Below are 23,331 nucleotides of genomic sequence, written 5' to 3'. Positions count from 1 at the left end.
TGAAGTTCACAAAAATTTTGGAGGAGTCATTTTCTTTGCTAATTGTCCAAATTGAAACTTAAAGCATCATAAAGACAGACTTCTATTGTACCTAACAACTTATTTTCTCTTAGAAGTCACGTCTGTCAATCCCATATATCAAGATACCTCACAACAAAAAAACCCCACAACTCTAACCTCATGAAGCAGGATGTATTCATCCAATATTCAAGAATTACATACTTACACAATTGATTTTTCCAGTCTGCTCCCCTGTGATCCAACTATTTCTCCCAGTGTACAAAACATTTGTCCCAAAAAATCCTGAAAAGCAATAACATAAAAACTCAGAATTCATATTTCACATTGAAACAAATTTGGTTTCCCATTTACCTGGGCTGTTCACTATTGTAGAACACATTCTGCCAAACATCGCATCTTAATAATAATCATGCAATAATGAATCATAAAACAGACTATTACATATTTTACATAACACTGGGTTACATTTACAGAAGTAATTCTAATGCACTCCACTTACTGTTTTTATGTTGCCTTTTTCATCAACAAAAATGAAACTGAGATGGAAAAAATTTAAAAGCATTAGAAACATAACTGGTTTTTTACCGTAACTGGAGAATTTTACTAAATTTCTCTTTTATGAAGAGATTCTACATTGATTCTATGAATTTCTTGGAAGTGAATTACATTGGCAGAAATTCAAGCCTGTGCAGGATCTGTATGAGCATCCTGGATTGACAAGTATATGCGAGCATTGCTTTAATGACAGACTTTATTTTCGTGTTTTATAATTTAACTACATCACTAAAACTCAGCTAATTTTCATATTATATCTCCCTGTAACATAAGTAGTATAAAAATATGAATGGATTTTCAAATTTGTATGTATATTGAAAAAAAACTTTATGCTGCAGTACAACTCCTTATCTTTCAAGTGAAAAGAGCTCGCTAGCTCTGTTCTTCCCAGCATCATTGGCAGTAGTGGTAACAGTAGCTTGTGAGATTTGTTCACAAACAGTCATGAGAATCAAGACACTATAATTCCTATACGGCAAACCATAACTTTATGATATTGTGTATAGTAGCGAATATCTGTACAAGTAGTTCTGACTCTTCTCCCAGCCCAGGCCACTCATTCCCATCTCTGAGCTGTGTGAGTTATGGGTCCACACAGCAAATTGGATCTGAGAACTAATCCCACTGAAGAGGAAAATAACCCTGCAAAAATAAATTTTTGAACTATGTCCTTTAACTGATCTGACTCTGTGACACTGTTTCCATAAAGATTAAGTCTTTTAAAATGGCTATAATTAATCTGAAAATACTCAGCTCCTCATTAATTTTTAAAATCATCAGGCATGACATATTCTAAAGTAACACCATTTTCTACACTAAAACAATGTTTTCCACAATTTTCTTTTTTTTTTTTTTTTTGTGGAGTTTCTATGATTAATTCCTATTAGTTCCACAGTCTGTTATTAATGACAATTGTTCATTACTCTGTTGTTTTTTCTTAAATCAGGAAGTTACTATTAACATAAAAGTCTGATTTCAGGTAGCCAGTTTTATAAACATTATTACAGACAGCTACAATGGCAGCTCTGTCTAGTCTGGTTACTTCATACATCCGTTATAAAACTCGCTTCATTTACTTCTCATTTTGCCAAAACCAAGCCACTGAAACTGAAATTCTTCAGGCTGACTCTTTTTTATCCCCCAAACTGTTCAACTATTCAATGACACTACCCAGTATTTCCAAAGGAATGGATCAACAGCTATTTTTAGGAACAGGGAAGATCTTATTCTTCACGAGGTGACTACAATGCATGAGCAGTCTAGCTATGCAAATACTACTGGCCTGACATTTTTCAGAAAAAACAAACTCCCAGTGCATGGATACGAGCAAAGCTCTACTCACTTCCTACCTACTCACTGCCCAAATTCTTAAGAGCTACAGGAAAGAGACGCGGGAAGCTGGCAGCAAAAGGAACAATCCAGACCAACCCTGAGCACTTGGGAAATGATGGAAATGAATTGCTGTCATTAAGAAACATATTTCTAGCTACCAGCTTTCACAGGGTTCTCAGAGCCATTGTCTTCTTTGTGTGCTTAAGATTATATGGCATAGTTTGGATGTCTTCAGCACAGATACCAAGTCTACACCAAATTGTACAGATTTCCTCTTAAAGACAATGGAGGGAAATAGGTATTTCTGATATTAATGTTAATGTCTAAAGAATAAAGTTTCCCTCCACAATTGAAGAGTCCAGGAAATTGGCCCTGTCTAAAAAACAGGACCTAATGTGTCTGAGTACGCTTAGCCTGCACTAATTAGAATGTAACAGGCACATATGTAATTCAAGATCTACCTGAATAGTCTTCAGAAGAACATTGGTTTGTTTTCTCACTGTTTTGTCCTTTTTTTCCATGGGGTCAGCAAGATGCTCAAACCTTCAATTCCTGTTCCAGTAATCAATGAAATCTAGGTTATATATTTGCATATATCTTTGTTTGCACTTCCATAGTGACTATCTTATCTCGTGTCTTATCTTTTTTCTTAAAACTTAATTATGAGGTTTTTGTACAAATAAGTATGTTTCAGTGGGAAAAGAATTCAGATAAACTAGTTACTACAGAAGTGCAAACAATCTTGGGCAGAAGCCCAGGATGAGGCTTTATCCTTGTTGCAGACAGTATAGGGAAGACTTCTATTTTCTGCATCCTCCTAGCTAGCATTGCAGTTATTCAGACCACCTTTCCATGATGACAGAGATGGAAAACGATTTGCCAGGGGCTTTAAACCTTTACAAGGAGGATCTAACTGGAGATCAATGGCTAAAAGTCTTATCTTTTCACTTATCAAGAACACACATACCGCATTCCTTCCATTATTCTCTTTTCCTTTGCTCCGGATTCTTAAAGGTTCTCTTACCAAAGCCTTTCTGTATTTATTTAAAAAAATTCACTCAGAGGCCTCTGAATTCTACTCTCGCATCTCTAAATTTTAAAGTTACTATTTAATCCCTTCCACTTCAAGATGACATGAGCATAAAAGGTTCCTACTAATATTAATTGGGACACAATCAAAACATGTTTGCAATGTTTGGGACCCAGAGAAGTATCAACAAAATGCAGCATATCACATATCTGAAAAGATATACACGCGTGATTAAATATGCCCTTTACAGGAGGAATGTCCCATTAAAATTATACTCATGAGCATTATATATGTTATTAACCACAGCACAATAACTGTATTTGTCTCTATGCATCTGTATTAGTTACAGTCAAAATAAAATAAACAGATTTAGGAAAGCGTAAGCATTTCAGCACAAGAAAGTATAATAGCAAGGAAAAACTTACATGTTTTGATAAGTTAGGACTCTTCGAGTCAACATCGTAGCTTAAAAAAAAAAAGGAAAGTTATATCAGAGTTGCCAGATGACAGATCTGAGGACAATGTAAAGAAACAAAAATCAAACAATTCTTTCACCTATTTCAATGTGTGAAATTTACATAAACAGATACGTGAATGGAAGTCTCACCAGTAAGTAAGGCAAATTGAATCATCACAGATTATAGGATTATGGTTCACTCGCTATTTGAAATGAAACAGTTTTCAACAAAGTGCAGGTTACTAAGAGAAATTATTCTGATGTTCCTGTTTGAACAATGAAAGCTACCAAAAACCAGAACAAAATTTAAAAATTAACCTTAGAAAACAAACTAACTTGTGAATTATTTTCTTAGGTAATTTTTCAGTCATTTGACTAATTACATAGAAATAACTGACAAAAAAACTAAATTGCTTTTAGCAAGAGTTTGACTTGTTCTTTTCAGCTTATCATAATCTTGTTCTTCCTCCAGCTAGAAAATGTCATTGTTTCCCTTCCACTAACAAGTCAGATTTCAAAAAAATGACTCTGTGAATTCAAAATAGATTAAAAAAAATTAATATAAGAAATTCTTCAGGGATTACTGATCTCTATACTTCCATAGTCTTCAATCTTTATCAGATAATCCAGAATAATACTTTTATCAAATCCTACATTCAGATTCAATACCAGTAACTAAATCGAAAAAGTATTCTCTATGCCCATCTCAGACTCCCTGCATGTTTCCATTCCCACTGTGTGGTATGCTATGCCTTTGGTTGTACTGCCACAACTGGTTGTTGGGATGCATTATGGACCAGATCACAAGTCAGGAGGACTGGAATACCACAACGTAGCTGGATGTGGTGCAGCACAGTCAAAGTTTTAGAAACATATTTGTAAACATAGGAATGGCTATAAAAATCACTAACATGAGGGTTTTTTAAAAAAAAAAAAAAAAAAAAAAAAAAAAAAGTAATTGCATACTGTTGGTGCAATTGAACAGAAAAACACAACCGGTAATTTGACCTGAGGGCTAGCTACACAACTAAAACTACTTCACTGACAAAATCAGTAACAAATCATCAAATATGAACAGAAAGGGGCCTGAGACATAGGTGGCTGTACAGTTTAGGAGGGGGCTCATGCTCATTTATCAGAACACCAAAAAACAGAGATATACTCGCCGCTTCCTTTTTGTTGCAGAAAATATGAATCATATGAGGAGTTTCCTTCTGTGAAAAGCAAGAGTTTGGCCAACAGTAGTATGCAATTTTTCTGGGGAATTTAAAAAAGGAAGCTTTCTAAATATCCTTCTTTCCTGATCTAAATCAGAGTTTTAATCCATGAGTAGCTATATGAGATTCACATTTTTAACTCAGAGTTCTACAATATTTCATTTCTCATCACTGTTACAGGGATCTAAAATAAATTCACAGACTATGGCTAAGGTCACTTGCAGGCAAACATTAAAAACAGTTATTCAACTTTGAGTTCAGAATAGACTTGTGCCCAGGTAATCCAAAATAGCAGCAGAAAGCAGTCAGGTCTTTCTGATAAGTACAGAGTATGTTTGAAATTTACAGCTTTTCGTAAATAAACAAACAGGAGTCCATTTCTCTGAGTACATGAAGAATCAAACAGGAGACTGTATTTTCCCTTCCAGGTCCAAATCATTTTCAGATAGCACTTATCCAGAAGTTCTTTACAGACTTTCCTTTCTTTGCCTAGACTAAGCCTAGCTCTCTCTTCATTCATTTCTTTTGCTCTTCTCTTCTATTGCACTGCCTCCTCCCCATCACATACATGCATCCTACAAGGAGCAAGAGGCAACAAAATCAAGATTCCTACACAGCCCCAACTGTGTCTTTATTTCAGCAATGCTTTACCTACATGGACGAGAATCCTTTACTTCACAAAGTGACTAGCTCTTACTTAAAGTTATTTTAAATAGCAGGCAACAGTTATACTTAGCTGATTTAATGACATTAAACCCAACTTCTAAAATAAAAAATAAAGTCTGCACCAGGCTTCCATGGGGGAGATCAAAGAATTGTACCTAGCCATCTAGAAGCACCCTGTAATCTATTCTTGGCATTGAGTATTTCCTTTCACTCCTTGAAACAGTTGAAGTCTAGATGAAAACGGCTAGCTGCTATCTGTGTATTGAACACAATGGAACTTTTTTCCTCACTCATCCTTCCAACACATCTTATTAACTTAGGAAGCATTCTGACATGCTAAAAAAAGACATTTACAGCTAAAGAAAAATTAGACGTGTTTGGGTTTTCTTCCACGATATAGGAAATGCTGCCATTCAAGAGCATTTCAGTACATCCTGATGGCAACTTAAAACAAAACCAGCAAAACTACACATAAATTTATTAATGTTGCTAACATACATCTATCAGGCACCATACGTCATCTTCTACTGCTACGGGAAAATTATCACTCGTGATCACTGCTCTGTTTATTTTATGCCCTGCTTAATGTACAAATTGATTTGCATTCCAGAAAGGGGGGGGGGGGGGGGAGCAAAAAACCAAAATAAAATCAAGAGACTGTTAGAGTCACTTCAAAGCAACTAGTTGGATAAGTAAATGGCGCGCTGAGACTAAAGCCTAGAAGATTTTAAAATGGCTTTACCATGAACTTCCTAGGAGATTTTAGGCAAATTATGAAGTCTTTCTTCATCTATTTTGCTGTCTACAAGACAGAAATGCAATAAATGCAGTTTCTATATCAAGGCAAACTTGCAACATAACTTTAAATTGGGAAGCAATAATACTACAACTTACCTCTACTATAGTCAACACTTGAGTAGGATTTGTCGCAATTCCATAAAGTATATCAGGACACCTCAATCTTTAGGATTAGAAAGTATAGGAAGGCAGACTACACTGCATCTTTCTTGATATATTTATTCGGTAAGTAACTTAACAGATGATTCTCCTAAATCTTTCTCAAGAACAAATAAACTAAAAGAAATACACATGAAGGCAGAAAACTTAGGAACACAAAATAACAAAACTCAAGCTAAAGTACATCTTGAAAAGGAAATGAAAGGAAATAGGAAAATGGTTCTTCAGCTAAAAAAGACATATAAAGAAAAATTGTGGCCACTATGCACACTCTACTGCAAAACTGAGATAATTAAAGGAAAGCCATTCACTATGAGGGTTATTCAAGTGCTCTCTCATAGGGCAAGGTTTGGAAGAATTGCTAATAAAAAAGAGGATGAGAATTAAAAAAAGAAGACAAGCTTGATTATCACAAAGACTGAAATAATAAGAATGGGGTGAAATGTAACAGATACCATGCAAGGTGACCTGGTGACTAGACTCTCAATTCTATTTTCCAAAGAATAAAGTGAAAATCAAACCAATTCCACCAGTGGAATGAAATGAATACATCTGGATTACTGTCAAAAGCTATCTATTTCTAGGACAACTGCTTTCATTTTAAAATCTTAAAATTTAGTATATTTAGATGCATACTGGCATTTATTTTAGTAAAGAAAATTTTGCCTCTGTACTACTTATACAATATTTTATTTCTGGACAGTATGTGCATACCTGTTTTATTGGCTATGCTGCAAGAATATTTTAACATTTTGACATCCTTAGCTTTCTAACTATTTTCTAAAAGTAATGATTGTGTGTATTATTGTACTTTGACTAGTTAACACCTGCCAATTTCTTAAACCTCGGTTGTTCTTATGTTACACATTTATTTCTGAGGAACAATGCTAAATCAACCATGTTTATTAATGTATTCCATGTCAACAGATAATACCTCTTTTCAAGTTAATTTTATGCTAGACAAAACTTAATATACTTACAGAGACTGCAATATTAGAGTCAAAGATTGTTAACTTACAAATCAAATCGCAGATTCTCTCTTTCTTCAAAGAAGTAGTCCATTATAAATTTTCTTACAAAATCTGGATTTAAAGTATTATCAATTACTTCTGTTCTTCCAAACTGTAAAAGAAAAGTATAAGCTTAAGCCACATGCTATAATGAAGTATAATTAAGTAGACTGCCAATATCAGCAATATGTGAGATATGAAAGAGCCTGTAAAAAATTCTCTTACATAGATGCCATGAAAGAAAATGACTGTATTCACAGGAATAGATCAGTTATCTGTGGATGAAGACAGGCTGGCAGAAGACATCATATTTCAATATAAAAAGTGGTGCATGCCCTGTATCGTATAACCTAAACTTTATAAACATCAACTCCCAAAGCCGATCAGAATCCACAAAAATTTTGGAAAGAAATTCAGTAACATAAAAATCCACTATTTCCTCAAAAACCTGACAACAGAAAGCAAAAGCTTGCATATATTGCTTACTTCAGATAGCTTTAAATATCAGGGAACATAGTTCTTCCATTAGAAGTGTATAATTTTTGCATTAACCAGCTCCTATTTCACCTCAGTTCAGCTGTCTCTTCGTCTCTTCTCTCTCTGAGCTTTCTGCAAAAACACCTTTTCTTTCTTGGTGTTTACAGGAAGAGCCTCAGCTCTCATCAAAGTGAAAATATTTTCATTTAAAAAAAACCAAAACACTTTTGATTTACTTCAGTTCATATACATCACAGATATAAATGACTGATCATAAAGTATCAACGTGATAGTTTTGTTCTTGTTTTAGCTGTTCTTTCAAGATACTCAGAAAATAAAACAAAAAAGAATGAGTTATTATTGAAATCAGCATTTCATTTTGTCCTACACATTGAACATATCAAGACATATTTGAATATAGCCTACTGAAAAGTTTTTTGACAGTCTGCTGAAAGATCATCATTAAGGAGTCCTCAAAACTCCAATTTGGCACTGGAGACTTTTGAATGACTCAAAGACTGTCAACCTCTTAATTGACAGGACTTAACTAAATCAATAAACATGGATAAAGAAAGAATAAAACTTCTTGTAACTGAAGGGTTTTGAGATGTATTTCCTAAAAATGTTTTCACATCACAGATGTGAATTTAACCACTATACCCTGCACAGAGCCCCTCAGACTCCAACAGGAGCCTCCCTGTACTGGTCCCTGCATACTTAACATATATGTGGTATGGAAGGACAGAGCACACTCCACTGACTCTTCCTCTCAAAACTACAGTGCTTGATTCTTATTAAAATAAAATTGTAAAGAACTGCAGCCACATTATTTGTGTGCTTCAAAGCAACTCCATTACTGTCAGCAACTCTTTTTTTCTCCTTTGAATGACTGTGTATGCATGCATTCAAACTGCAGGGGACTGATTCCAAGCACCATTCATTCACACGGGTCATCTGGAGAAGTGGGCCTGTATCTAAGAGGACAACTGCTTTGCAAAAAAGCAACTACCCACCCAAAGGTCTCAGGTACAATAAAATGTTCAACATAAGTTAACACATCTTCAAGACACAGCTCTATAAAGTCTAAGGAAAAGGAACAACCCTCAGAAGTGACACAGTAGTGATTTGCTTCTTTACAGAGTGTGCTTGAATCCTGTTAGGTACCTTCACTTTCGCTATGCTGTGAGATGTTCAATTGGTACAGTCTTATTCAGAGATCTCCATATTCCAGCACTTCCTATAAAAGACAGAGAAGCAAAACTATCTTCCCAATGAACGATACCATCTCCAAATAAAAGGCAAAGAGTATTTAACATATAGTGTCAATTAGCATACTCCTTTGCCAAGACTTTACATAATTTCTTAAAACCTAAGTGGAATGATTCCCTGGTCTCATTGGAACCTTGATATCCCCTGCAAGAAGGCTTCTGAATATGTCCTAAAGCACAAAGTGTTTAGAAAGCAAGTTTACTCATTAGCAATCACTGTATTTCTTCAGTTCTCCTAAGCCAAAGCAATAGCTATGAAGGGGGTAAGCATTATACAGAATGGGAAGGAGAAATCTCCAGAAGCTCTCCAGAGTGAAGATGACACTGGATATTCAAAATAAAATCCCTGAGTGTCTTAAAAGAGGACTAGCACAGGATGCACATGATCCTGGAAACAGATCAGAACATGAACAAGTAGTTTGATCCTTACTGTTTGTTTTGGATGAAAAAAGTCAGTCTCTTGAGAAATTATTCAAGGTATTCTCTGAAACATTGGGATAAAGTTGACATGTAGAGTGCTGTAAAAAACACTCTCTTGAACCAACACTGGGGACTACTATGGCCATGTATTAATCAATGACAAACGATAGCAGTGGTAGAAAGTTGGCATTTCTATGGGAATAAGTATGGCTGGAATACTAGCCTGGGATAAAGGGCCTTTCTTTCCCCTCTGAATAACAGCGTTCAAATTTTATGTACATTCAGTCTCCAATCAGTTTCCAGGTCAAATAAATCTCAATGTTTATAAATAAAATCTTCCCCTGTCATTCAACAATATTGGAGCCAGGAAAAATTGAAAGCTGGAATGGCCGATAAAATGAAATATGCAGCAATATCTAAGCGTTTAGTACCACTTGAAGGTATGCACTGAAAATGAGAAGCCACTCTCTGACACAAGTCAGTAAACAGCAGTTCATCAGACCAGGGATGAGAAATGAGAACAATGGGGTCATAAGGACCATCCATTTTGCAGTTCTGAACAGGGATATATCTCATCTGTGTATTTTTTTCTCCTCAAGCGTCTTATTTCTTCCATTTGTACTCTTGCACCAAACTCTCCAAATTCTCTCAAAGACTGGATCAGCTGCATAAAGAGGAGATTTACACTTAGAACCGAAATCTGATAAACACTGACCTACTCTAGAAGCAAAGGACTCTGATCCTTCAAAAAGAAGATCAAAGGGTGACTGCATTGTAACTGGCAAAGCTACCAGAGGCACAGCAAGTAAGCAAAGAACACGTATTAAGTTCTGGCAGTCTCTCATGCTACGTCCAACAGAATCATACACACATATACAAAGATATCCATGAAAATATCTCCCAGCCTGTGCAGATTCAAGAAGCAAATTGTCCTGGGAGACTCCTTAATCACCAGGCAGGAAAAGAAAGGTTAGTGAAGTTCTTTAAATCCTCAGATTAGGACAAGCTTGAAGGAGAGTAAGAGGATCTTCAATCATGTGGGACCTACGCTTCTATACACATGGAAGACACAGAGAAACAAAGAACATGGGGAGCTGTAGCCTAAGAAAATTTACTTTCTGCTGCCAAAGTCATCATCTAAATTCAAAGGCACAAACCCAAAACCTAAGTGAGCTCAGAGGATAACTTGTCAAAAGAGTTCATTTAGGGGCACTAATACCTCTCTTGACAAACATCTGGCTTGACACCTTCATAAACAGATCATTTTCTGACAGTATGATCCTTCTTGAAACAGTAAAGGCAGTTTGCACAACACAAGAATACACCTGACTTTGGAAAAGCCATTCAGAGGAAAATAAAGTTAATGTCTAAGGAAAACAGACAAGAATCATATAATACTTGAGGTTGGAAGGGACCTCAGGAGATTGTCCAGTTCCACCTTCCTCCTCAAAGCAGGATCAGCTAGAGTAGGTTGTCCAGTCAGGTTTTGAGTATGTCCAAGGATAGAGACTCCGCAACCTCTCTGGCCAACCTGTTCCAGTATAAGATCACCTTCACAGTAAAAAGGGTTTTTTCTTATGTTTAAATAGAATTTTCTGTATTTCAATTTGTACCCATTGACTCTTGTCCTTCCACTGGATACACCTGAGAATAGTCTGTCTCTGCCTTCTTTACTGCCTCACATCAGGTTTTTATAAACAGGAATAAAATGTAAGCCTTCTCTCCTCCAGGCTGAACAATCCCAGCTCTCTCAGCCTTTCCCCATACGAGAGATGCTCCAGTCCCTTTAACATCTTAGTGGCCCTTTGTCAGACCCACTCTACTATGTCTGTATCTTTCTCATACAGGGGACCTCAGCACTGGACACAGCACTCCAGCTATGGTCTCACTGGTGCTGAGGGCAAGGACCACCCCCTTTGACCCGTTGGCAGTGCTGTCCCTAATGCAGCACACGATGTTGGGCTTGCATACTCAAAAAACCCTCTCAATTTCACTCAGATGTAAGGTACTAAGGGACTGGAGACATGACAACTTCTACCAGTGCATGAAAAAGCAAGATACAGGCACATAGCTAGGTAAAGGAAAGCACTGTTTCCCTTTGTTCCTACATACCCTAAAATGATTGTGACTGGAGGGGGACACAGATGCTCACCTCAGACAAAAAACCCAGCTTATAGAATCATTTTAGGTTGGAAAAGACCTTCAACATCATCGAGTCCAACCACCATCCATGCCCACTAAACAATGTTCTGGAGTACCTTGTCTACATTCTTTTTGAATGCCTCCAAGGATGGTGACTCAACCACTTCCCTGGGCAGCCTGTTCCAATGTCTGACAACACTCTCAGTAAAGAAATTTTTCGTAATATCCAACCTAAATCTCCCTTGTCGCAACTTGAGGTATTTATACAGCCTTGTGGCCTCTCTCATGAAGTTCAACAAAGACAAATTCAAAATTCTGTATTGGTACTGGGGACAAAGTGGTGCAGTATGAGCTGTGCAGAATAGGTCCTGGTGCAGCCTTGAGGGTTTAACAACACACTGGGTTGTATTAGGGTCAGCACAGGCTGCATATCAAAGGCGACAATTATTCCCCGTCTATTCAACACATGTGGGGCCCCACCTGGAAAACTGGGTGAGGTTTGGGGCTCTAAATGCAACTGAATCAACAGACTGGAGGCAGTTCAGCTAAATGGACCCCCCCCCCCCCAAAAAAAAATTGGCAGGCTGGAGCACACAACTTGAGGAAAAGCCAATGGAGCTCAGTTTGTTCAGCTTGAAGAGAAGGTTTAGGGAAGATCTATTTCCACTACCATCTTCCACTCCCTAAACAGCATTAAAGAAGACTGAGCCAGACAGTTCACAGAGAGTGCAACAAAAGGACAAGATGCAATAGTCAAAAGTTGCAACAAAGGAAATTATGAAGGGATATAGGGAAAAACTCTTCCAGAATGAGTGATTAAGCACTGGAATGAGTCACTCAGAGTTGTGCAGTCTCCGCCATTAAAGAATTTCAAATGGGAAAGCTGGGAAAGCCCCTGAGCAACCTGGCCTAACTTTGAAGATGGCTTTGCATGGATCAGGAGGATGAACCAGGCAGAGCAGATGAGCAGGAGGCTGGATAACGCAAAGGTTCCTTTCACATAAATTATTCCATGATTATGTCATATTTCATATCTCGTTTTTTTAAGTTTTATAGTTCCATTAGAAATAGAACTATGTATATATTCAAAGGAAAAGTTACTTCAAAAGGAGAAAAATAAGTTATAAAATGGCAGCTAAATGGCAGTTTTCATTTTTTTAAACAGTAAAATATAAATTTATAAGTAGTTTTCATCCCTTCAAATCTGCTTTTTTTTCAGTAAACAATATTTCACTTTACACTACAATCATTTTACACTTGGGGAACCTTTCTGACTTGATTTAAAATGCACGACAGAAGTGTATCAGTAAAAGAAGATAAATATGCAATATGCTCATGATTAAATCACACTGAGACCAGAGAAGGCCTAACAGAGTGCCCGTTACACTGTTACCTTTATCTATCATCAGTTATACTGAAATTGTTACAAAACTCAAGAGACTGAATTCAGTGGTGCTACTAACTTTTCTTTAAATTATTTTAAATTACCTTTTTTTAATTGAGGCTTCAGTTTTTTGGTCTGTTTACTTTTTTCCAAGGGCTACACAAATGATTATTTATATTAGTTTTCTGTGAAGAAATAACTGACAAATTACTATTAAAATTTATCTTATAGATGACATTAAAATGCTGGCCTCTCAAAATCACAGGTCTACACTTCTCAGCTAAATAAAGCATCATCTTTTTAAATCTACTTTCCCAATTACCTATAGCCTTTTTTAAGCAGAACAGGTTATTTCTATAATCCAGTCACTTATGACTAATAACATAGTTGCTAATTAATTAGTTCTCCACATGGCCTAGTTTCCCCACTAACAGTTGTGTAAAGCTAAAATCTTAACATGGCCAACAAGCAAATACCTTTAGAAATGTCATTCAGGAGAGTAACTGAATCAATTTAACTATTTAAAGGAAAATAAATGTTCAACAAAGAAAAATCAACAACACAGTCCCTTTCCTGGATTTCCCAAGATGGAGAGTCTTTGTCACCTCATAATGCAAGCTATCCTGGTAGAAGGGGATTTTTAAAATTTATTTAGTCATTTGAATTTTTATGGCATCTCAATCTAGTGATCCAGCCTAAGGGGCTACAAGGTTAATGGAAAATCATAACCTTCATTTCAACATCAGAGTTATAAAAGACTAGCAAGTTGGGTAAGTCTAATATCAAAGATACAAAGCAACTATTGTAACTATGAGAGTCTAAACCAACCCTCTGCTAACCACCTTCTATATGAATTCTCTGAATTAATTCTTGCTTCAACTTTATGGCTGTGAGTGAACTTGAGAATAATATCTAGTAAGCACTATACTCTTGTTTTTTAAAAATCTGCAGTGATTTACCACAATTGCAATGAAGTTGTTGCAATAATTAAGTCACCCCTATTCTGCAAAAGAAGTTCTTGTTTCTTGCCTGATTTTTATTTCACTTCCTTTTCCATCTTTTGGATCTTTCTATACCTTTGTTAGACAGAAACATTTTCCATTATGAAATTTATGTTCTTAGTGTTATATATATAGCTGATTAAAATTATCTGTAATTCACTCCTTGATTAGGAAAATAATTTGAGTTTAAGTTTTGCAGTGTAGCATATGTTATTTAATCTTTTAATAATTCATTACTTTTATCTCTAGTCCTTTGTCTTTTAAACATCTTTCCTGAAATGTGAACAGTCAGAACCTAGTATTCTGTTACAATTCTAGAAAACTAAAGAACTAAAAAATGGTTTAAACTATCACTAGGTTCTTGGCTCTATCTAAATGGCTTTTGAAAATTCTTTAGGAAGCTCCAGGTAACACTCTCCATTGGAAGTTCACTGCACAAAATGGTATATGAACACACAACAAAAGATAATCCTCTTCTCAGAGTTTGTAATCTAGCTTGACTACATGTGAACGGAACAAATAAGAAACTGGAATTGTGGAGAAAGAAACCTAGTAGCAATAAAATGAGCCTGTTATAACACCTGTCTCAATCAGAATTACAGAGACTACAAGGAAGGAAACAGAGAATTCACAACTGCCAACCCCACTCTGGAAAAAGCATAGTTATAAATATTCTGTAGCGTGTTTGTCCCAAAGGAAGAATAATGTTTTTAATATGTAAACTCATACTAATTATCAGAAAAACCACAACATTCCTCTAACATGCATGCAGATACTCATACGAAATCTGTATACTGCATGTACATATGATGGTGATTTCTACATAACCCTTTTTAACTGATGGTTGTACAATCATAGGTATATAAAAATCAGAAAGGATTCCTCATTTTTCTGTGCTTTGGCTTTTTTCCATTAACTGTTTCCTTTGAAAGGAAACATGACTACCTTGAAAAGATGATGTTCTTTTATTCCAACTGTCTTAATTCCCTCAAGCAGTTGATTCTTTCGAGAAATCTGCCAGAGAAAGCTTTCCAGTGAACTGAGTATCATGCAGCAGCAAAATTTACTCTTTCTTTACAACTGGGACAGTATAGGCTTCTTCCATACTCTCCATCCTTGGCTTCCTTGTACTGAAACTTTTTCTACTAATCTGCTAGAAACCACATTCCTATTTATGCCATTTCCCTCTGCTAAAGAAGATACAGGCTATTGTTCCAAAGAAACTTCAACAGCACTCTAAAAAACCCCCAAATCTAAATATCAATAAATGTCGATTACAATGAAAATGACAAAGGCTAGATGTTTTAAGACAGCCTTCAAAATCTACAAAGGAGACTCAAAAGCATGTCTTACTATGGTTCAAATGGTAATCAAATTGGTAGATGCTGCAGTGAAATGCTTAACTACTATACACATGAGTAAGTTGTCCACTTTGAACAAAATCAGTCAGATTATCACAGAATCATAAAATCATTTAGGTTGGAAGACTCCTTTAAGATCATCAAGTCCAAAAACTAAACAAACACTGCCAAGTCTACCACATGTCCCTAAGTGCCATATCTACACATCTTTTAAATACCTCCAGGGATGGTGTCTCAACCACTTCCCTGGGCAGCCTGTTACAATGCTTGACAACCATTTTGGTGAAGAAATTTATCCTAATATCCAATCTAAACCTCCCCTGGCACAACCTGAGGCTGTTTCCTCTTGTCCTATCACTTGTTACTTGATAGAAGAGACCAACACCCACCTCACTACAACCTCCTTTCAGGTAGTTGTAGGGAGCGGTAAGGTCTCCCCTCAGCCTCCTTTTCTCCAGACTAAACAACCCCAGTTCCCTCAGCCACTCCTCATAAGACTTGTGCTCCAGACCCTTCACCAGCTTCGTTGCCCTTCTCTGGACACACTCCAGCACCTCAATGTCTTTCCTGTAGTGAGGGGCCCAAAACTGAACACAGTGCTCGAGGCGCAGCCTCACCAGTGCCAAGTACAGGGGGACAATCACTTTGCTGCTCCTGCTGGCCACACCATTTCTGATACAAGCCAGGATGCTGTTGGTCTTCTTGGCCACCTGGGCACATTGCCAGCTCATATTCAGCCGGCTGTTGACCAGCACCCCCAGGTCATTTTCTGGCGGGCAGCTTTCCAGCCACTCTTCCCCAAGCCAGTAGCATTGCATGGGGTTGTTGTGACCCAAGCGCAGGACCCGGCACTTGGCCCTGTTGAACCTCACACAACTGGCCTCAGCCCATCGACCCAGCCTGTCCAGATCCCTCTGTAGACCCTTCCTACCCTTGAGCAGATCAACCCTCCCTCCCAACTTGGTATCGTCTGCAAACTTACCAACGGTGCACTCGATCCCCTCGTCCAGATCATTGATAAAGATATTAAACAGAACTGGCCCCAATACTGAGCCCTGGGGAACACCATTATCTAGTATCTTATGACAAAAGGGGACAATATTTGCCTCTTGGAGATCAATTAATGTCATAAGTTAATTATCATTACTTATAATTTACTAATTAATTATTTTTATTATTACAATAATTTATTGATTTATTAGTAGATTGGAAAGAAAACATAAGAATAAGCAGTCAATTTGCTGGATGAAGACTCCTTGCAAGGTCTCAACAAGTTCCTATGGACTTGGATGTCCATGGATGGAACCATGCAGTACCATACATGCCTAAACGATCTGGAGCAGGGACTGAATAAATAGTTACAAGACAAATAGATTTTTACTGAATTAAACAGGATAAATATATAAAAGGCAACTATGAAGACTTGGCAGAACAACATTATTCATACTGAGTGATCAGACAATAAAATGGTAGATGAAATTCCACATGGATGAATAAAACACTATATGCACATGAGGAAAAAAAGTAACAGCTATCTTAATACAGAAGTTAGGATGGCTGAATAAGCAATGTGAGCACATAAAGGGAGAAGCCCTTCCGTTGATAAACTGTACAGTATAGGGACTAGGTAGAGCTCATGATAGTATTTTTTAATTTCCTTACAAACTGGTCACCTTTGCTATCTTGGGATTCCACTACAAACTTGCCTAACTGCCTGCTCTCTCAGTTTGACGACTCAATCAAAAAAGATGCTTTTTCTTGTCTCCAGTGTATTTACTCCAGATTAAAAAAAAAAGTGAACAGAATTAATGAACATGAAGAATGGGAAGCCATGAACAATTTTAGAAGATACAATGGAAATTTACTGAGGATATAAAATAACATTTGGCAGCCCATGAAGCTGGAAATCAGCATAATAAGGACCAGCAAGAGAACAGACTTCCAGACAGGTATACAAATTTAATTTGCATCCACTGCATTCTTACAGTAGATGGACCAGAGACTCAGAGCCTTGCTCCATAGGCAGTTCTTTAACACTTACCATTGGTGGATATTGCCAGTGAAACTGCAGTTGGTTGAGTGTTTTACAATGTCTATTAGTTATTTAACATTCACCTTTGAAGTGCTCCATCTTATTTTCAGAATTAACACCCCCTTCTAAATGAAGAAATTCAGATTCTTTCAATATATTATTTAAAGCTTCTGTAGGTAACAGTAACATATACTTAGCCATATTTCAAATGTGTCCTCAGAAAGTAAAGGGAAGTAAATACTTTAAAACCTAAGCTCAGGTTCTGATGATGCATTTGTTGCCAATTATATTAATTGAAATACCTGATGATCACACTGTAAGTGAAAACAGGGAAACTGTTTCGAGAAAAAACACCCTATTAAATTTAGAACAAAACATTTTCATTATTTGCTGAGGATTTGGTGTGCAAGAATACTACTGGGTAAAAACACTGGAATCTGTACCACAGGCAAACAGGAGTCAGCGCCCAGAAAACATCTACCCTTCATTAAATAAAGGTTTGATTTAACTACTGTATTGAATTCATCTGAATAGCTTAGCTGAAGGGGAAAAAAAAGCACTAGAATAGAGTGCTAGGGAATTTATGGAGACTATGAAAATATTTACTGTGTTTATGATCCCCAAGTATTTTCTGCAGTCTTCAAAAGAAAGTAATTATGCAAAAGAAGGAAGAGAAGTATGCATAAAAGGATATGGAACAGAAACAAAGTAAAGTATGTTGCCATGACTGAACACAATTATTTAATGTCTACACATATCATCAGGGGCTTATTATTTGTCTCAGTTTTATCTTCTCCAAACAGTTCCAGGTGAATTCCACCTCTACAAGCTAGTAAAATATTAAAAAAATGCTTAAATGCAACAAAATGGACACATATACAGAATTTTATTGAAAAACACAGTATTAGTGCATTCACCACTGCAGGCAGAAAAAGCACGAAAATAAAGATATAAGATTACTCATCTAATGTACATATCAACTAATCTTCTACCTACCACCTTATTTTTTACCACTGGTATAAATATAATACACCACAACATATAAAATGCAACCCCGACTCAGCCCCTCTATCATGGCAACCTCTGAATTTTGACTGTCATAACAGCTACTAGGAATAGGATTCTCCTCACCAAACTTTATATCTGACATAGTCAAAAGTGTAGGCTTTTGATCATCATTTGGAGGCATTTCTAAAGAATGATTCATCTGATCAAATGCAGACATCTAAATTAGGTCTGATGAACTGCCCTCAGGTTGTTACCTTTTTCCATTAACTATAAATAGTTTAAACAGTCAACTGAGTTGTAAATACCTATACCTAGACCTTCTCCTGATAGACAAGACAGAGATAATTATGTCTTAAAAGAAAAAAAACATAAGGTTTTCTAGCAACTGCCATGTCAAAAGTCTGTTTTAACTCCTGTAGTTCCTAAACTGGTATATGATACCATTAACCACATGCCAAAGTGCATCACCTAGCCAAGATACTCTCTAATCAATGCAAAGACGCAATACAAGCAATAATGTTGCACACTGCCCTGTTCAGGTGTTTTTGCTTTGGTGAAGGTGATAAAATGGCAGAGGACAATATAAGGTGGTGACACACTTCAACCATTACAAAATTGGATCTGTTAAAATCAAGAGCAGATGGAATCTTTCCATTTACAATCTCCTAAGTTACCTCAAAACAAGCACATGGAACATTTGCTAAGTAAGGTGCTAATGTTATAATTTTACTATCAGGACAATGATGTTATTAAAAATGGTTAATACTTATTTTAACAGTTACACCAGCGAAGTAAGAAAATTCCCCAAAATTACATATGAACCTGTCATGGTTTAAGCCCAGCTGGCAACAAAGCACCACATGGCCACTCGCTCACTCCTCAACCCCTGGTGGGATGGGGAGGAGAAAATACAATGAAAAGCTCGTGGGTCAAGACAAGGACAGGGAGGGATCACTCACCACTTATGGTCACAGGCAAAAAACAGATTTGACTTGGGGGAAAAAAATGAAAATCAATTTAATTGGTTACCAATCAAATCAGAGTAGGATAATGAGAAATAAAAACAAATCTTAAAACAGCTTCCCCCTCTCCTTCCCGAGCCCAACTCAACTCCTGATTTTCTCTCCCTCCTCCCCCGGAGCAGTGCAGGGGGATGGGGAATGGGGGCTGGGGTCAGTTCCTCACACCTTGTCTCTGCCGCTCCTTCCTCCTCAGGGGGAGGACTCCTCACTCCTCCCCTGCTCCAGCTTGGGGTCCCTCCCACGGAAGACAGTCCTCCATGAACTTCTCCAGCATGAGTCCTGCAGCCCGTGGGAAGTTCTTCACAAACTGCTCCAGTGTGGGTCCCTTGCATGGGCTGCAGTCCTTCAGGCACAGACTGCTCCAGCGTGGGCTTTCCCATGGAGTCATTGCCATCTTCGGGGTCATCCACCTGCTCTGGCGTGGGGTCTGCAGGTGGGCATCTGCTCCCCTCCATGGGCTGTGGGGGGCAGCCTGCCGTCTCACCACGGGCTGCAGGGGCAGCCCCTCCTACCCCTCCCTCCTCACTGACCTCGGTATCTGCAGAGGGGTTCCTCTCACATTCCAATCCCCCTACTCACTGCAGGTTCCCCTTCTTAAATCTGTTCTCCCAGAGGCGATACCACCGTCGCTGACGGGCTCGGCCTGGGCCAGAGGCAGGTCCGACTTGGAGCCAGGGAAGCTTCAAGCAGCTTCTCACAGGAGCCACCCATGTAGCCTCCTCCCCTGCTACCAAAACCCCACCACACAAACCCAATACAGAACCTTAGACAACAATAAAAGCCAGAATTTCTGACAAAATCATCTTAATCCTAGACCAGAAAAGGACCCAAATGCTTTAGAGATGATCTAGGCTTGACTACCAAACAGCACCAAGCCACCTAGTCACCTGAATGCCTGAAGACTCCTGTGTTTTCAGAGTTAGCTATGTAGACATTTAGAATTCTGTTTATGTCCACTACTTCTATGAATTTAATTAAGATTCGCTAGTGAATTCCCATTTAGGGTCCTCAAACTGACATTTCTTCATACAAATCATCAGAGGAATATGATACAGTATGTATACTGAGAGGATGTCTAATACACAGTTCAGAACAACAGAGACCAGCAATTTAACTAAAAACTACAAATGAAGTAGGTACAATGTTTCATGTATTGCCCATTATATGAGCTTTTATCCAAGCAGGAGACAAATTCAATTCTCTCATCTTGACAAGACTGAAACCCCCATCCACCATGTTTCAGCAAAGCAGAAAATATGTTTCTCCAGCCAACTGGCAAGGATACCAAGTGTAAGGGAAGAGGTCTAGTTTCTGTGCCCCTGGCCCCTCCAGTGGAATTTTTACACAGTAGTAATCACATAAAATATCAGTTCTGAAAATAAGAACATCAGACCTCTTCTCTTTTACAGGGAAAAATGGTAAGATAGTTCATTCCTCTCTTGGCTCTGTTCTTAGAACACATGGCCACACAGCAGACCACCTACAGTGAACAGTTCAATCAATCCTCTCTGTAAGGCAGCTAAATAGCGCATTTTATCAGTAGGAAGATGACCACCCTTCCCCCAACGCTGTCAACCCTTTCAAAGAATAACATTAATGGAGAAAAATTAGATGACTAAATACAGGGAGACAGCTCCAGGCTATAATGTTGATCTGCTGTAGATATCCAATTTAGACATACTTGATTTAGTTTCTTAAGACATATCTCTCCACTGTTTACACTGATTGGTTAAGAAGATATAGTCCAACCTATGCATAATACCCTCCCTCCCTTGTTGCCTGGTATATACTCCATTCAGCAGCACCTAACTTCTCCCAAACACTACCCAGGAAAAGTAGATCTCTACCACAACTACAGGCTAGTTTCGCGGACACTGACCATCACCACAGTTGAATCCTTCCATAGATCTTGTACTGTTTGAGCATCTTCTTCTCTTGATACCCACAAACCTTGTCCAGATTGATAGCTAAGTTTAATTTCATTTATCTCAGGGAGACTGTAAAACAGAGAACTCATGTATTTTCTCTAATTTTGTTTTCCCTTTTGATGGAAATATGCAAAACAGATATGGAAATTGAGATTAACGTGACTAGGTTTTAAGTGTTTACTGGTACATAGGACTCCCATTGTTTAGCATGGCATTCAAGAGGCTATGACATGCCCTTTTCTGCTAGGGCAAATGACCAGCCTTAAGTATACTCAAAAAGTTTATACATCTATGAATATGCATCTTACCTCTCTCCATTCTTTGTTTCCAATGGCCTGCGTGTACAAAACACAGACTGTGAAAAGAAAAAAAAAAATGGTCATTTTCAGAATTTAACATATTCTTAAATTAACTGAACCAATTTTGTAGTCTGTTGTACTGTTGAAATTAGTAACTAGGACAATCAAATAGTAATAAGTTTTCCCTCAGTTTTCAGTATGCCTAACCAGACCTGCAACAATATGGTCTAGTTGTTGCAGCAATGAGCTAATAAATAGGGTGGTTCTAAAATAGGAGGCAACACTTATGCTTGACCTCCAGCAAATCACTTGACAATCCTTAGCAGTAAAATTGGATAAAAGCAGGTCTTCATTAAATGTGGATGGTTGGGCTATCCTAGTTAATCTAATGCATAATTACCCTAAATTATGCTTCCTTCAAGAGATGAGAGAATTAAAATAAAAACAAATGAGGATCCTACTGGAAAGAGACAGGGGAAATAAAAGTGGAAAAAGGAAAAAAAAAAACTTCTCAGGTTTTCGTCCTTAATTCTGCTTCAAATTATTTATATATATATTTAAGTATCCTGCATATGCATCCTTTTTTTTTTTTATAAGAAAAAACTAAAGCCTAATAAAAAAATGGAATCAATCAAGTTTGTTGACCTAAGCTGTTTTAGAAAGACCAAGCAGCATAATCCCACAGGCATCACTCTCCTTAGAGATCTGTTTTTCCTGTAGAGAACCCATTACACATTAATCTGCAGCTTCCATCACAGGGACTGGTGACAGAGGTACAGTGATTATACGCAGGTCTTTTAAACACTATTATAAGTACAAATCATTTGCACTGAAGGAGTAGTACAAACTTGATTTTCTACAGTCTTGAATTAGTTGCAGCTAACAACCATAAAGCAATTTTTAACTGAAACTCCACTACAACCCTTTTCTAAACAATGGAAATATAGGTATTTGAACACTTCTCCTGACAAATTCTTCTCCTGTGCTGACCGTTATTTTTCAGCAAAAGGCTAAAAATAATACTGGTTTGGGTTGCAGCCTCGAACAATAAAGGTAGGAGCCTGGTTTTGTTCTCGATGACGTCAGAATCATCAACAGACCAAAGTAGAAATGAAGTCAAGCTCCAAACAACATTTTCTTCTTACTTGAAAGGTATTTGGTGTGGAGCAAAAAAAAAAATACTATTAGGCAGCAGCAAATAAGAGGAAGAACAGAAAAAAGCAAGTTCAATATTTTAGCTCACATAGAAGTTAAGAGTTAACACAATTCAACTTTTTTTCAAATAAGATGCCTTGTAGAAGAAAAAAGCTTTTACAAAAAATTTCAAAATCATTCTCCGGAGATGTCTGTCTTCCTCCATTTACTCTAAATTAAACCTTGGGCAACCATGCTCCTAGCTTTGGTTCCTGCTTATGGTAGGATGAATCCAAACCAACGAGCCTATTTTTACAGCACACTCTGGAGTAGACTGCTGAACTATATTACATGAAGAATGAAGTTAAATGGCTGTGCCAAGGTAACCCTGGCAGACGAAGGAAATGTTGCCAAAGGAAGTCTCCATAGATAAAAACAAGCAAAAAAATATTCTCTGGAAATACCCCTACTGCTAACATAGAATCAGGTAGGCTCTCACAAATATTCCTTTCACTTTCCCCATTGGAAACTCTTTTTCAAATTAATGTTACCAGTTCTGCAATAATGAATATTTTCCAATTTTCAGTAGTGGTTTCAAGAATGCAAATGT

General features: G+C 37.4%; 1 protein-coding gene across 2 annotated transcripts in view; it reads right to left on the bottom strand.

The window, feature by feature from the left end:
- CPNE8 (copine 8) overlaps nt 1–23,331 on the bottom strand; it is a 109,278-nt gene that overhangs the window by 66,046 nt on the left and 19,901 nt on the right. Inside the window, exons 3-6 of one of the 2 annotated variants that reach the window (XM_030015655.1) lie at nt 21,597–21,643; nt 7,254–7,357; nt 3,364–3,403; nt 227–303 (exon numbers count right to left, since the gene is read on the bottom strand). In XM_030015655.1, the coding sequence (XP_029871515.1) occupies nt 227–303; nt 3,364–3,403; nt 7,254–7,357; nt 21,597–21,643 (268 nt within the window). Of the gene's footprint in view, nt 1–226; nt 304–3,363; nt 3,404–7,253; nt 7,358–8,886; nt 8,962–21,596; nt 21,644–23,331 lie in introns of those variants that run through there. The other variant, XM_030015657.1, reaches the window with a different exon arrangement.

Source organism: Aquila chrysaetos, chromosome 5 (genome assembly GCF_900496995.4).
Source record: "Aquila chrysaetos chrysaetos chromosome 5, bAquChr1.4, whole genome shotgun sequence".
NCBI lineage: Eukaryota > Metazoa > Chordata > Aves > Accipitriformes > Accipitridae > Aquila > Aquila chrysaetos.
The sequence above is the reverse complement of the archived record's forward strand: the minus strand, read 5'-3'. Positions and strand labels throughout refer to the sequence as shown.